The sequence below is a fragment of the Clinocottus analis genome, unplaced genomic scaffold (assembly GCF_023055335.1).
Source record: "Clinocottus analis isolate CAN_PGR_092001 unplaced genomic scaffold, fCliAna1.0.p SCAF_20, whole genome shotgun sequence".
Classification (NCBI taxonomy): domain Eukaryota; kingdom Metazoa; phylum Chordata; class Actinopteri; order Perciformes; family Cottidae; genus Clinocottus; species Clinocottus analis.
The window spans coordinates 15,001,904-15,016,903 of record NW_027175932.1 but is presented as its reverse complement, the minus strand read 5'-3'; the positions used below and the strand labels follow the sequence as shown (position 1 = coordinate 15,016,903).

General features: G+C 38.4%; 2 protein-coding genes across 6 annotated transcripts in view; one reads left to right on the top strand and one right to left on the bottom strand.

The window, feature by feature from the left end:
- The window catches only part of cog5 (component of oligomeric golgi complex 5), a 50,669-nt gene that overhangs the window by 27,684 nt on the left and 7,985 nt on the right, over positions 1 to 15,000 (bottom strand). The gene's annotated exons all lie outside the window — the stretch shown is intronic.
- LOC137791637 (G-protein coupled receptor 22-like) lies at positions 4,836 to 12,894 on the top strand. Of its 4 annotated transcripts, none has more exons than XM_068586733.1 (5): positions 4,836 to 5,141; positions 7,347 to 8,181; positions 9,136 to 9,280; positions 9,379 to 9,525; positions 10,516 to 12,894. In XM_068586733.1, exons 3-5 carry the CDS (start codon positions 9,158 to 9,160, stop codon positions 11,566 to 11,568), a joined length of 1,323 nt encoding a protein of 440 aa, XP_068442834.1. In that variant the 5' UTR covers positions 4,836 to 5,141; positions 7,347 to 8,181; positions 9,136 to 9,157; the 3' UTR covers positions 11,569 to 12,894. The 4 variants fall into 4 exon arrangements, with proteins under 4 accessions (XP_068442834.1, XP_068442832.1, XP_068442833.1 ...); XM_068586731.1 differs by having other exon boundaries at positions 7,344 to 8,181; XM_068586732.1 differs by having other exon boundaries at positions 7,344 to 8,181; positions 8,996 to 9,280.

The following is a 15,000-nucleotide window of genomic DNA, read 5'->3' as shown; positions in this document are numbered from 1 at the left end:
CTCAACTTCAAAGCCTGCCAGAGTCCACAATAGAACAGCTGATCACCGGGTCTCTTATCTCTTTGCTTGTTTAGATATGTGTTCTGAGAGAGAGACAGAGAGAGAGAGACAGAGAGAGAGAGAGAGACAGAGACAGAGACAGAGACAGAGAGAGGGAGATCTATTTCGACTTGTGTCATTTAATATGCTCAGAGGACAATTGATATGCCAAGGTAAATGGTCTGATCTAGTATATTTTTAGTCTTCAGACCATTCTAAGCATTTTAACATTACATTAAAAATGTTTGAGCCCCAACAAAATTGTAACAAAATGGTCCTTTTGTGACTCCTCCTTCCGTACTTTTTTAAATAATAGATTAAAGGAAATAGAAATCCCTTTAAAGTAAACCAGATTGTTCCATAAGACAAAAAACAATAACACGTGCAATCACTTTGTTAGAACAATGCAAATAAAGTTATATTGTTGCAAAAAATAACTAATATTTGGCCCAAAAAAAAGACCTATTATTGTTATCAAGATAACAATAACGTTCAACCTGTGCAAAACAAAATGAGTGCAGATGTATCAGTATTAGTGGCTGCAGTGACCTGCTTTGCTCTGCAAATATTTTTTTAAACAGGGTTGTCAACTTAATACGGCCACTCTCAGTTTTGGGTAAAAATTTAAGTTACTCCAAAATAAAAAAATGTGTTTTATAACATTGCAAAGCTTAAAATTAGTAGCATGCCAGAGTAACTCTCTTAGTGATGGACAGACAAGTAATTTACAGTCAAAGAAATTTGTACTTATATTTATTTATCTTTATATTTATTATTTATTCATATTGCTGAAGATTTTCAGTTACAGATTCAAATTCCAGATTCAACATAGTATATACTGTGTGTGTGTGTGTGTATATATATATACACACACACACATATATATATACACATAAATACACACACACATATATATATACACATATATACACACACACACACACATATATATACACATATATACACACACACACATATATATATATATACACACATATATACACACACACACATATACACACACACACACATATATATACACACACACATATACACACACACACACACATATATATACACACACACACACACATATATACACACACATATATATATATACACATATATATATACACACACACATATGTATATATATATATATATATATATATATATATATATTTTTTTTTTTTTTTTTTTTGGTGCTACTTATGTGACTAATTTTAAGCCTTGCAATGTTGTAAAACATATTTTTTATTTTTGAGTAACAGCATATATGTATGTATATATATATCTATATATATATGTATATATATATATATATATATATATGTATATGTATATATGTATATATATATGTATAAATGTATATGTATATATGTATAAATATATATATATTATATATATATATATATATATATATATATATATTATAATATCAATGCGCTATTGGGTTCATCCTTGCACAAGTTCTTTCCCTTACATCCACATGTGCAACAGATACCAGTTGTGAGACTGTATTTCTACTCCCAATTTCAACCAGCATTTCTTCAGGTGGCAGAGGTGAAGTCACAAACTGAAAATGACATGCGTAACATGGTTGACGGTTAACACGTCACAAAGTCAATGCAATAAACATTGCTTCAACAGCAAGTGGCCCCTGTAATGAGCAAACAGCCAACGTGTTTGCCTCGTGTTTCCAGAGAGTACAACATATCAAGACAAAGTGTGCACTGGGAGAGTCAGAGAGGGACTTCTTCGCTCTGACAGTTGACATACGCTGCTAGTGTCATGTTGTCTGCCCTCACCATGTCATGTCTGTTTTCCAGCAAAGGAGCTATGTGCCTTAGCACTGTTGGTACCATGGACAGCTCCAGACAGTTTTTGTGGAGGGATGGAGGAATTCACAATTTTCCACCCTCAACTTGCATCCCAAACAACCTGACATGGTCCACACACATCTCCATCCTGGTGAACAACAGCTTTCAGCTTTTTTGGAATGCAGGGAGCACTCCAAAAGACGTCACCACAGCGTGGACCTCCACCACAGCATGGTGGGATGAAGATGCAAAGCTATCATCCCTGATGAACAACACCTCCCACTCCATGCAGGATGCCCTGGCAGCTCTGCACAGCTCCTTCAGCCACCGGCTGATTCATAAGCGGTATGTGAAGGAGAGGTACCACAAATCCTTCCTTCCTGCTGCTGTCAGGCTGCACAACCAGTTGAGCGAGCTAGCTGTCGAGCTAGCTAGCGAGCAACCCAGCTAGCTTGCTTTCGAGACAACTTTTGCTTGTCTGTTAATTTCACTATGTGTCTTTTGTGTGCACTTGTGTCTGCTGCTGTAATCCCGTAATTTCCCCACTATCGGGACAAAAGGATTATTCTATTTTATCTTTAGTGTTTTTATTACTATTTACTGTTTATTTATATTACTTTTTTATTTTTACTATGCGTCTCTTTACCATATATGCACTTTACCACTCTGCAGCTGTTATCCTGCAATTTCACCACTGCGGGATTAATAAAGGTACATCTTATCTTATTTTAAGAAAGTTAATAAACAGCTGTATTTCTGAAGAAAATTTAAGAAGGCAGACTTCCCCGTGCCATGTTCTTGTCAACTTTTACAGCGGAGCAATATAAAGCCTTCTGAGTGCACTACAACATTACAAGCAGTCACAGGATGTTCACAGCCCAGGACAGGAGGTCTCTACAGCGAGTGGTTAACTGCCCAAAACATAATTGGTAACATCTACTGAGCACCAGTGATATTGATGAGAAGAGTAGCCCGCAAAGAGCCCAAATGATACTAAAAGACATATTCACCCAGCCACAACCTGTTCACCGTGCTGTGAAATAAAGTGTTCAGCTGCTGTACCACCAGACTTCAGAGCAGCTTTTTTCCTCAGGCTGTGATACTCTAAATTCATCCTCCACCCTCCTTATATAATAGGGTTTTGTTTTGCTTTTTTCTTATGTAACAAAAAAACTACAAACTGCATTCCGTTGCGCAACCCTTTTTTTTTTTTTTTTTTACAAAGACAATAAATGAACCCTGGAACCTTGTTCTTGGTTATACTTGGCTAAGTGAGTAAGTGTGGTCAATATGTAAATATGACTATGTGTGTCCATGTGTTTCTGTTTTGGCTGTGCGCCTAAATTAGGATAGGTTATTCGGCCCTTTATTGAGTTAGTATATCAGAATCAGCTTTAATGGCATGTACATTTTCACACATATGAAATTTGACGCCGGATTCTGCGCTACGTACTTCTTTTCAATGCAAGAGCGAGATATAAAAAGATAAATATAAAAGGAAGACTAAAAAAAATAAGACATTAACAAAACAGAAAAACAGTAAACATAAACAGTATATGTCTACAATTGTAAAATTGTGAGTATTTCCCTGAAATATCATTGGAACCACAGCATTGGAACCACAATCATAATTGGGATGATGTTTTAAATTAATGACTAGTACTTGTACAAGTAACTGTATAGCATGATGTTTCAAATAGTACTTGTACAAGTAAACGGTTTGTGGCATTGTATTTCAAATGAGTGACTACTTGTACATTTAACTGTAAACCTCATGCTTTACAGTTACATGTTCTAGTCACTCATTTAAAACATCATTGTTTCAAATGAATGACTATATAACTTAGATAACTGTATAGCAGGATATTTCAAATGAGTGAGCCAATGGACAGCATAGATGTCACAGTTGTAGAGGTTCTGTCAAACGCTATTGTGCTTCCAGCAATATTGCAGGGAAGCACAATTCCAAACTGTCTTCATCTCTTTCCAACTCTGCTTCACTCACACTATACTCAGAAAAAGTCTGGAACCGTCTATTTTTCTCTTGGGCCCTGAGCTGTCTTCATCTCTTTCTATCTCTGTCTCAGTCACATATCATGCTCATGTTTGCACAGAAAAATATGCAACTGTCTTTTCCCTCTCTATAAGCCTGCCATCCATTGCTCTCTCACGTAAGACTCTCACGTAATCTGGGGGGAAACATGCCTCCTGCAGAGTTGCGCATGTCAGTAAAACAGTTGGACTGCAGAGATTTGCTCACACTCCTTTAATAAACACATGCAGAGTGAGAGATGAAGAGCTGAGATACGATGATCAGATTGGGAAAGATGTGAAAAATCAGGAGTTCTTGCCTTATCAGTGGGGAGGTGTATCCCGGAAGACAGCAGACAGGCCTTATTTGAATTCTGATCCATCAGTCTGTGTTCTCTTTGGCTGGCGATGCTGTTGTTGCCATGCCAATGCCTAGTAGCCATAATTAATCCAAACACCAGATATGCTCTGTAGCAGTAAGCGCAACACGCTGACTGCTCTAGTGGTAGCCAGATTGGGACAATTAAGAGATGTACTATCCAGCCGGTACTATGCAAACACAAACAGCAGATGAGTGGCCAAAGTCCTGAGAGGAAAGATGCTGCCATTAGCATTGTCATGGCCACAGTGTCCTACCTTGGCTGTCTAATGGGGCAAACAAACATAAGAAAGAGAAAAAGAAACAATATCTCAAACACAAAAAAACATCTGTGTTCTGCTGTATGTGCATGCTGGAGAGTTATTCCCACTTATAACAAACAAACATACATAAGGAAAGAAAGAAATTTGAAAAATGAGAGCGACGTGTTACGTGTGCTTTGTGAGTCTAATTAGTCAAGCGCAGAAGTGTAAAGAGGAAAAAAGAGGAGAAGACCGTTTCAGAGGAAGGAGGGGGTGAGGGAGGTAGGAAGGGCTATTGGAGGCAGACACAGAGAGAGGCAGAAAGCAGGACCGAGGCACAGACCTACAGACACAGTAGCAGAGCAAAGAGAAGAGAGGCAGCATCAGTATGTCTTTTTTGCTTGCTCCAGGCTTCGTTGCTGCATGCTTTCTACCAGTCGAATGTCCATCCTGAAGGGAGTAACTATCAAGCGTCCTTGAATGTCGGACTACTATACTAAACCTCAGCCTATCAGGGTTATCACCTGTGGGCTCTGCGCTACCTTTGGAGATTGAGATTGCAAAGCTCTACAGGGAAGTAAAGCACTCCAACAGAGCCGGGGATCACTGAAGAATGGTCTTTGTCTAAAGGTAAACACATTCATGCATTGTTATCGCTGTTCTGATAGCAAAGGAATGGGAATTTGTCACACGAAGGCATAGTAGTATCCCACAAAACACAGCCGACTGACATTGTTGAGCCTGTGAGTCACGCTTTTCAAGCAGTGATTATTTTCAGTGGAAAATAATTAGACAAATGTGCGGCAGTCAAAAAGCAAGCAAGGCTCTTCACAAGCTGAGCTCACTCCCTCAAAAAGAGAACAGCTCTCCTGTTGTGGAAAAGCTCATGCAAGACAAATCTAATCAGAATTTGTTCTTAGAGTAAGAACACCCACATGATCATGTAATGGAAAGTAGAGCTTAAAGAAAATATGAGCCAAAGTCAAAAATTAAGATGCAATTTAATCTTGTCTCGTTAAAAAGAGTATAGGAAGCAGAACGAGTACCGGTCTCCAAGAAAATAAGACATTGAAAACTGGATGCGAATGGAGGACTGCACCTAAGAATTAATTGTATTATTGTTTTTGTTCTCTTTAATTTAATTGAGTAAAAAAAAATTATAATTAAATGATAAAAAAACACCCATCGCATGTTTCAAAAGCCCATGGTGACATTTTCAAATTACAACTGTCCAACGGAATTTAATTTACAACAGAAGTGGGGCAGATCCTCACATTTGTACTTAATAAATGACAACTGATTCATTGAAGTAGTTATTTATTTCTTGCTCTGCTCTGACACCTTACATAGACCTGGGCATCTCTTTACAGATATACTTGATGCAAATTAAATCTGAAGCAGCTTTAAAACATTTTACAGGAAATCTGTGGACATGTTCACAGTAGTAGGTGATTAGCTAACGTCTACAATATCCATACAGGTCATAGTGGGTTTTCATTTTGACACCATGTCCTATGTGTAAGGTATTGTTCAGTCATACCGCCAAGACAAATTCCTCGTTTGTAATAACTTACGTGGCAATAAAACGTTTCTGATTCTGATACTTCAATGGAACTGTGTGCTATAAACTTTCAAATAAATGTCACTAAAATAAAAGCAAGAGAATGTGTAGCCTTGAAACAGCTACACCCAGGTAGTATTGCTCTAGAATCAGAGGTGGAGAAATAAATCAATTCGAAGATGCATCGTGCTGCATTTCCTCAAGACCGACAGAAGTGTATCGTTTCCTGGAGGGACGAAGGTTAAATCCAAAGTAAGAAATGTCTTAAAAAACAAAGTGTATGTTTTCTAAACTCCAAGCAAGAAAAGACTTGTAAGACAATTTGTAAGACTGTTCCTGAGGGTGGAACTAATTTGATAGTGAAACATAACTTAACGTGCATTAAAAAAAAATCAAGATGGATTGATAATTATTTAAAAAACGATTCATGGCCCTCTGAAGAGCAATCAAATCATGAGATGCCTTGAGAATCATACCTATAATGTCAATGAGTTTGTTACATCAGAGTTGTGTGATTATCTAAAAATTATAATTTATTCCTAGATTAAGAAGCCTTCCTTTGGGTACCAGTGCTAAATAATGCTTTTGATGCTTTATTTGGAGACATATAAACAAGCAGGTTTCTCAGCAAAACTGTTTTTCATTTAGGTCTAAAATGTAAAATTTTGTCAACACAAGCAACCTTACAAGAGCACATTACCGAAATAGAAAGTCTGCAGTTGGTCAAATGTTGATGTTGATCAATAATCATCTCATATAATAACAACCAGAGCTTTAATGCCAATGTTTAGTACTTGATTTCCCTAGAAACTTACACCCAAAGACAAATGCCATATTTTAGCTCTCAAGACCAACCAGCTAAATCCTAATCTGCTTTAAAACTGAGTGAGAAGTTGTGTGGCCGGTAACAGTTCGTCAGTATATCATTTCATACACTAAGACAGTCTGTAGAGAGCCAGTTCACAGTTTTCAGTAATCATTTGAAGAACACCACATGACAAGAACCATCAAAGATAAAAGGCAGGACATCAAAAACAGATTAAACACACATTTGGCACACACACACAAAACACGAGCAGAGAGAGACAGGCATACAATTAGCACAGAAAGAGCAGTTATCTGTCAGGATGATAAATGAGTTGAGTTGGGATGGGATGGGAGATGTGAGGCAACATGCAGATCAGGGGTAAAGATCTGATCTCAATGCGACAAATTTATTTTTCAAACCTTTTTTTTTTTTTTTTACTGAAATCTTCCATCCTCTCCTTTAGCAGGACCAGATGGAATATGACTGATGAGGAACACAAGGAAAGGTGATGACAATGATGAGATAAGTCTTCTCCGCAAGGATAAACGGAGAAGCTATGGATGTCCATGAGTTAAAGGATCAATCTTGTAGTGGTTTCCAAGGACTCTATATGATAGATATCTAAGTCTCTGCCCTTTGGTGCAACTCTGCCTCCTCTTGGATCACAGGGTTGATGACGGGTCAAGCCAAGAGGAACAACCACACAAGCTTGTTTTCCATTTCTGTTGGACTCTCCAATCCATTCTGCCATCTCTACTTTCTACCTTCACTGTTCTCTGGAATATAAAATCTAAAACCTGATGACATAAAGTATTGTGGACCATTGAGGACAAGGGTAAAAGACACACAATACCTGAAAAGTGGAGAGAAGTAGAGACAGCAATATTGTTCTGGCACTGGCCTCATTTTAAAGCAGGGATGAGACTGGAGACAATGCTCCAAGCACAACGGACAATGAGACAGAGCTATTCATGAAAGAGAGCATTGATCTTAGTGCACCGCACTGATGTTGCAAACCACATGCCCCCCAACGAGGGGCGGGTCTGTACTGCTTTCTGTGTTTCACAAACAGACTTTTCCCTTTGCCTGAGTGGAGACAGTATCCCTGAAGCTAAAACTCAGACGTGTTGTTGTCCATCACATTTTAATATGTCCACAGAAGGAATGTAAATCAAGTGAATAAAGGGAAGACCCATCTTGTCAGGTCAGAATATGGTGGGATGGTTTGACATGCGCCACCAAGTTTCTTGTGGCCACTTGGATTGTTGCTGAGCTGGAGAAGACACTTCTGGGAGGGAGTGGTGAGTTGAGGCCTGATATCACACATTTGTTGTAGTCCAAACCTTCTAAAAGTCCATAGAATAAATATTCTAGTGTTCTCACATTAGATTTGTTCAGGTTTAGCAAACAAACCCAGGACAGATTATTTTAACTTATCTGACAAAAAAAAGAAAAAAATAACTCCCATCTCTGTAATTTTGGGAAAAGGTGTCTGTATGCTAGAAGATTAACTAGTTCTATCAATGTGTAGTCTGACCACATCAAAAAAGAAACTTTTGAATTCAACTGTTCATTGCTGTTCCTAACAGCCACAAGGCAAACAAAATCTGTCGTCATAGTGAGGAGCAAAACGACAAAATGTTTCCGCAAAGGAATTCACAGTATTTTATTCAGTGGAACACATGAAGACAAATCCTGCATACTTTCTCACCTATGCACACCTGGTCGTGCATGAACATGGTGTTCTTGAGGGATTGTCTGTTTCGGAGAATTCCAAATTTAGTTTGAACTGTTTGGTCTTGTTGGGAATGTTTAGTAGGAGGGGATGACTTATCTGTTGTTAAAACAGATTCCTCCCAACACCAACAATAAAATTAGTGTGACACTCTCTACCCAACATTGACAATACAGCACTTGCATTTGACAGTGCACACAAATATCAATAATTATACCAGACTAATTATGATGTGTTGTTTGGTTAAAATTAGTCCAAAAACAACACAGATACAAAATTATTCTGGAGCAGCAGTGTGAAGAGAGGTGAATGCCATATTATCAGTTGTCCAAAGCGTACTGTAAAGTAATCCTAATCCGAACCTCATTGCCTGTTTACAGTACATTCTGAAAAAGAGAAGACCAGCTATAAATTCCCTGGTTGTACAACACTTCATAAATCACTGGTTAAAAAAATAAAGTATAAAAAGATCTGATCATATTTATTGAATAATACTTTTTTTGTGAAAACCGCTCTCCAGACCTCTTCCTCCCATCAGGATAATGCACACATCTCCAGTGTGGATCTTTGCAGCCACCATGAGCAACATGACGGTGCTCGACACGGCTGGGCCATATGACCTTGACATTATCTCAGACACGTCCATCTATCCCATCAGCTTCCAGGTAATGCTGCACCTCCACATTATGATGATCATGCATTATTTATGACTAAAATAACATTAAATATCACGCTAAATGCCACTATGTTCTTTTTGTGGTAGGTTTCTCTGACAGGCTTCCTGCTTTTGGAGATAGTTTTGGGCTTGAGCTCCAACCTCACTGTGCTTGTCCTCTACTGTATGAAACAGAACCTCATCAGCTCCGTCTCAAACATCATCACTATGAACCTGCATGCGGTGGATGTGTTGGTGAGTCCCTCTATTAACATCTAAAACCTACAATTTTGCCAAGAGGAATGCTACTCAAAAGGGGACTGGAAGTTTCATTCAGTTGATATGCTTCTGGTTTTAAAAAGCGACAAACATACACTCCTGTGCCAGTAATTAGACAAAGTATTACACCTGAAGTTGGATTATGTGCTATACACACAAATAGGTGCTATGCATGCTGCCCCTACATGTTGAGGGCAGCACCGTGCAACTTGTTTTTTTGTCCACTGCTTTGATTTACTCTACTAAGTTGCTAGATGTAGCGAAGTTAGCTTCACTATTTTTTTGGTTTGTGACCTGAACTTGGGTTGTATTTCTGTAGTGCTAGCATCCAAACAGCAAAATTTTAAGGAGGGCAAGTGGAAGCTTTTCCTTCTTATTTGCACCATAAAGACAAGTTAAGGTAAGCTGGGCAACCTGGTCCTATGGCCCCCAACTAAAAGGGCCCCAAACAGCTAAGGACACATTTAGATGTTTATGTACAACATATTGAAATATTCCGACTGCTGCAACTCAATGTACCCCACTAATTACCTTTAAATGCCCCTGAAGGCACTTAGTGAGTGGTAGACAGTTGAGTTGCATATTTCCTGTGTACTTCTACTTCAGAAATTGTAGAAATATATTTACCTGACAGATAAATGTTGCTAGGTACATTGCAAATTCAAATTTGAAATTTAAGTATGCTATTCAGCATTGTAAATTGAAAGCTTAATCTTGAAATTTAACAACACTGCGCAGATAATGGCTCTCTTTTACTTCCCTGATCGTTGGACCAAAGGAGCACTTAAACCTCTTTGCCATTGGTGGATAGTTATTTATGTTCACATGGGTCTCTTCAAAGCCAATAACCATTTAGCAATTCACTAATTGCCATTCATAGTGGTTAAAGTATGGACTCTGGATTGATATTGATTGATACAATATAATGCATTTGGTTTGTGACCTGAATTCCTGTCTCGTTTCCAGGTGTGTGTGTGCTGTATCCCGCTGACAGCAGTGGTGGTGTTGCTTCCTTTGGAGACGGACACAGCCATGATCTGCTGTTTTCATGAGGCCTGCGTCTCCTTTGCAAGTGTAGCTACTGCTGCTAACGTCCTGGCTATCACTTTAGATCGCTATGACATCTCAGTGCGGCCGGCAAACCGTGTACTTACGATGGGCCGGGCTGTAGCTCTACTGGGGTCCATCTGGGCTCTATCCTTTTTCAGTTTTCTAGTTCCCTTCATGGAAGTCAGCTTCTTCATAAACTCTGGTTCAGACGTTGTAAACCAAACTGCAGTGGTCACAGTGGCTCAACCAAATGAGTATTACACAGAGCAGGGTTTGTATTATCACCTGCTAGCACAGATCCCAATATTCTTTTTTACAGCTGTGGTAATGCTTGTGACTTACTACAAAATCCTTCAGGCACTTAATATTCGCATTGGTACACGCTTTCAGCACAACTTACCGAGAAAGAAGCAAAAAAGCACAAATACTATCTCTCTGAGCACTGCCACACAAGCAGAGTCAACTGACGCTTCGCAGAGCAGCACAGGAGTCAGGGCAGGCGGGAATGCACCTTTGGGTATGCGGGCGTCAGTGTCAGTCATAATTGCGCTCAGACGAGCAGTAAAGCGTCATCGAGAAAGACGGGAGAGGCAGAAACGCGTCTTCAGGATGTCTCTTCTCATCATCTCCACATTCTTACTTTGTTGGACCCCAATAACTGTGCTAAACACCATCATCCTCAGCACTGGGCCCAGTAATTTAACTGTACGCCTCCGCTTGGGCTTCCTGGTGATGGCCTATGGAACCACTATCTTTCACCCGCTCCTCTATGCCTTCACTCGGCAGAAGTTACAAAAGGTTTTGAAAAGCAAGATGAAGAAAAGGGTGGTATCTGTAGTGGAAGCTGACCCGACGCCAAACAATGTAGTCATCCATAACTCATGGATTGATCCCAGGAGGAATAAAAAGGTTACCTTTGTGGACACAGAAGCGAGACAAAAATGTCTATGCTCACAAGACGTAGAGTAATAGGATTAACTGCAATACATATATGTCCTATCCATGGAGTTAAATGAATTGGTTACGTTCGACTTATAAAAGTAACTGATTATGGCGAAAAGAAAATGAAAATGCTGGTGTTATAGAGGCAGATATGGCAGGTTTCTTTATCCAAAGAGAGAGATGAAGAAATGTACTGTACTAAACAAGTTAAAAACACATATGCTCATTAACAATAGAGTATAGCAATCATGAGCAGCTTACATAATGATTTCATGAAAGGAATATAAAAGATACAGGTGAGGCGTTTCCATGAAATAAAAACCACATGTAAAGAGTGAAACCACCTGCAGCTGAATGCGTATGAGTTCAATGATCGCATTTACAGTTTTTCCTCAGTACAAAATAGGTATCATGGACACAAAAAGAGGATAATTCATTGCTATTATGGAATATTGTGTTGAGCGCTATCAAGGGCAATTCAGTAAGACTGGACAATGTGACGATATATGTTTAATTAAATGACTAAAAAAAAAGATATATCTATGGTTAATATTTTTTCGATATTGTTTCTATTGTGATGTCTAAGAAAAACTGCTGCAGAACAGTGTAGTGACAATATAATTTGGACACTACTTTCTTTACATTGCATATGGGAGCCAGAGTGCTTAAGCCAACTGTTTTGCTTCCAGAGGGCACAAGATGCAGAGACTCTCTCAGACTCGGCCCAATTAAAACAAGAGCCGGTAAGAAAGTCAGACACGACCCAGAAACCATCTTCTGCAAAGTTTGCCACACACTAGTCCCATATTTGGAGTGCAGGCTATTCTTTGCAGCACAACAGGCCTTTTTTCTTCTCCACCATACAAGAACTACAGGCACCCTGATACAGAAACCCTGTGAACAATGTTTTGTTTGTGTCTAAGCCCGTTTAGATACAGGCCAGGACTATTTAGATAACTTATCGGTCAGACCTGTGTTTAGGTTTTTTTTATTTTTATCAAATTTTCACTTAAAACTCTAAAGTTTGTAATACATTTAGAAAATACTACTTTTTTCCTTTGTTAAGTATTTAATTCACACAGTACACTACATGTAATTTAACATGAGGTTATTTCATGTGGACTTTCATTTATTGAAATACAAGAAAACATACTATATTGTGATATATACTATTATTAAGATACACAATGACCTATATCATGATTTTGGCCATACCATCCAGCCTTACAATTCATCCATAACTCCTTTATCCAAGCAGCTTCGCATGTTCTCTGGTTAGCATAGAAAAGAGATAAATGTGAATGTACAGTCATAGAATACCTCGGTATTGTTTGTCACCATTTGTAATAAATAACCAACAACACAGTATGTGTCGGTCTCCCTCTGATGTAACAGATCAGATCAGTGAATGTCCAAAATTGAGATGTGAAATTTAATTTCTCATTGACTTTCCTCAGAGAAGTCCCCACTGTGTCTTGTAAGGTAGGACACTTTGAAATATATTTTTCAAGCTAATGCCTTGTCAACACGTATATTTAAAAAAAGATTATTTTTTTTCTGTCTATTTAAAGTAAGTAATCTGTCCACATGCCCTTTGTTTTAAAAAATATTTTCAATTAACACCAAAACACAAAAATGACTCTAAACTCACATCACGCCTGTAGGTTGCGATAAATTTATGTATTTCCTTTGCCGTTATATATAAATCAAACAATTGTAAGAACAAAAAACACTTATTAAACTGGTTAATAGTTAATAAGCCAAATGTTTTTTATTCATAATATTTGATACCTAGTTATTTAACATCTTTTGGCCCAAGGTGATGTGGCAAAAACCGAATTGTAACTTGTGTGTGGAAGGACAATGAGGTGGAGTTGCTGTGATGATAACATTGAGTCCAGGAGACGACTGTTTGTCTGTGAAATGGTGCAGTAATATAATACTAAGTTAAAAAGTAAAGTAGTCATGAGACATAGCAATGCTAACAAGAAACACACCAGTACTCCATTGTTGAGGTTGTTATTTCTGCATGCTCAATCCTCAAGGCAACAAAGGCAGATGAGGAGATGACGCACCATTGTACGTGTCTAAAAGATACACAGTAGGCTAAGTTTTAAAAAAATCTGTACCTTAGAAATCAGTCAAATTCTCCACATGCCCCTTGTATGTGGATACGAGGGCAAAAAACATCAGTTTTGAAAAATAAACTTTTAAACCCATTTTTGACCATTTGAGCATGGGAAAAAGAAAACATTATAACATGGATGCAGCAACATACCAAACTGAACGGTTAATCACAAAGCCAACAGAGGAGCAATGCATGGGAGCATTTTGGAATCACAACCATCATAAAGCATCACAAATGAATGGAACAACAACAGAGGTTGGAATCAATTCAAGTTGAATGATTTCAGATCAAACTTGCTTTCTGAACAAGAGCAAAAGGTCACAGTTTATCAACAGACATAGGTCTGACACACTAAAGGGCATAAAAGAGAGAGTTCACCCTAAAATAAAATAAAAAACGTCCCTCTCAACTGCAGTGTTATTCATCAATCGAGAATGTTTGGTGTGAGTTATCCCTCAATCACTACCTGATCACTCCATGTAGGGATCTCTTTTTAGTCTGACACTTATGGTCTTCAGGACATCTTATTTACTTAGACTCAATTAAAGGAAACGCAGATAACACATGGGTTTTACATGACAATTAGGCAATAAATTTCAAATATTATTAGTTTTTGAATTTTCTAAATTTTTATTGACTTTTTTTAAAACAGCTGTTTGCAATTGATTCGAATTGGGAGACCAATATGTCATTAGCTTTGCATTTCATGCAAAATTTCAGGACAGCAGGTAGAAATTTCAGTCTGGAACGAAGGGATTGACCCAAAGTGTGTGAACATAATTCTGTATATATATCAGCTAAAGAGTTTCTTTCTATATCATGCATTTTATTAAAGCATTTCTAATTATGGTAACACTCTGGGGAAAGGAAATAGCACTGAAATTAAACTACTCTTTCGACAACTCCCTAAAACCCCACTGAATGGATTCCAGGACCCCACAGTGTGAAATATAACATAACACAAAGCAGCAAAGCCCACTTCAGAAATTGTTGGAATTGTTGGACGACAACTGACCGGCACAGCAGAGACAAGAAGCAGACCCTGAGTGTGTTGCTGTGCTATATAGAATAGTGTGGACACTGACCTCATTTAAAAGGCCAATGGAATTTGAAGGAGCCTCTGTGTGCGTGTGTGCGTCTGTGTCTGTGTGTGACTCTTAAGGCCTTGTGATAACTAAGGGTTGTGTGGCAAATAGATAACTGGTGGTGGTGACCTTAAATGCATCAATATCACTTTTCCTCTGTTGACACCAGAAGGTCACAGTCCTCTGAACCACCAGCCATTGTTAGACACTACAATTCTGACCAAGAGAATGAGCAAATCTACGCGG

Coding starts and splice junctions, on each gene's coding strand:
- LOC137791637 (XM_068586733.1), top strand. CDS start 9,158: ATGCACACATCTCCAGTGTGGATCTTTGCAGCCACCATGAGCAACATG. Junction 9,281..9,378: donor TCTATCCCATCAGCTTCCAG/GTAATGCTGCAC, acceptor TTTTTGTGGTAG/GTTTCTCTGACAGGCTTCCT. Junction 9,526..10,515: donor TGCATGCGGTGGATGTGTTG/GTGAGTCCCTCT, acceptor TCTCGTTTCCAG/GTGTGTGTGTGCTGTATCCC.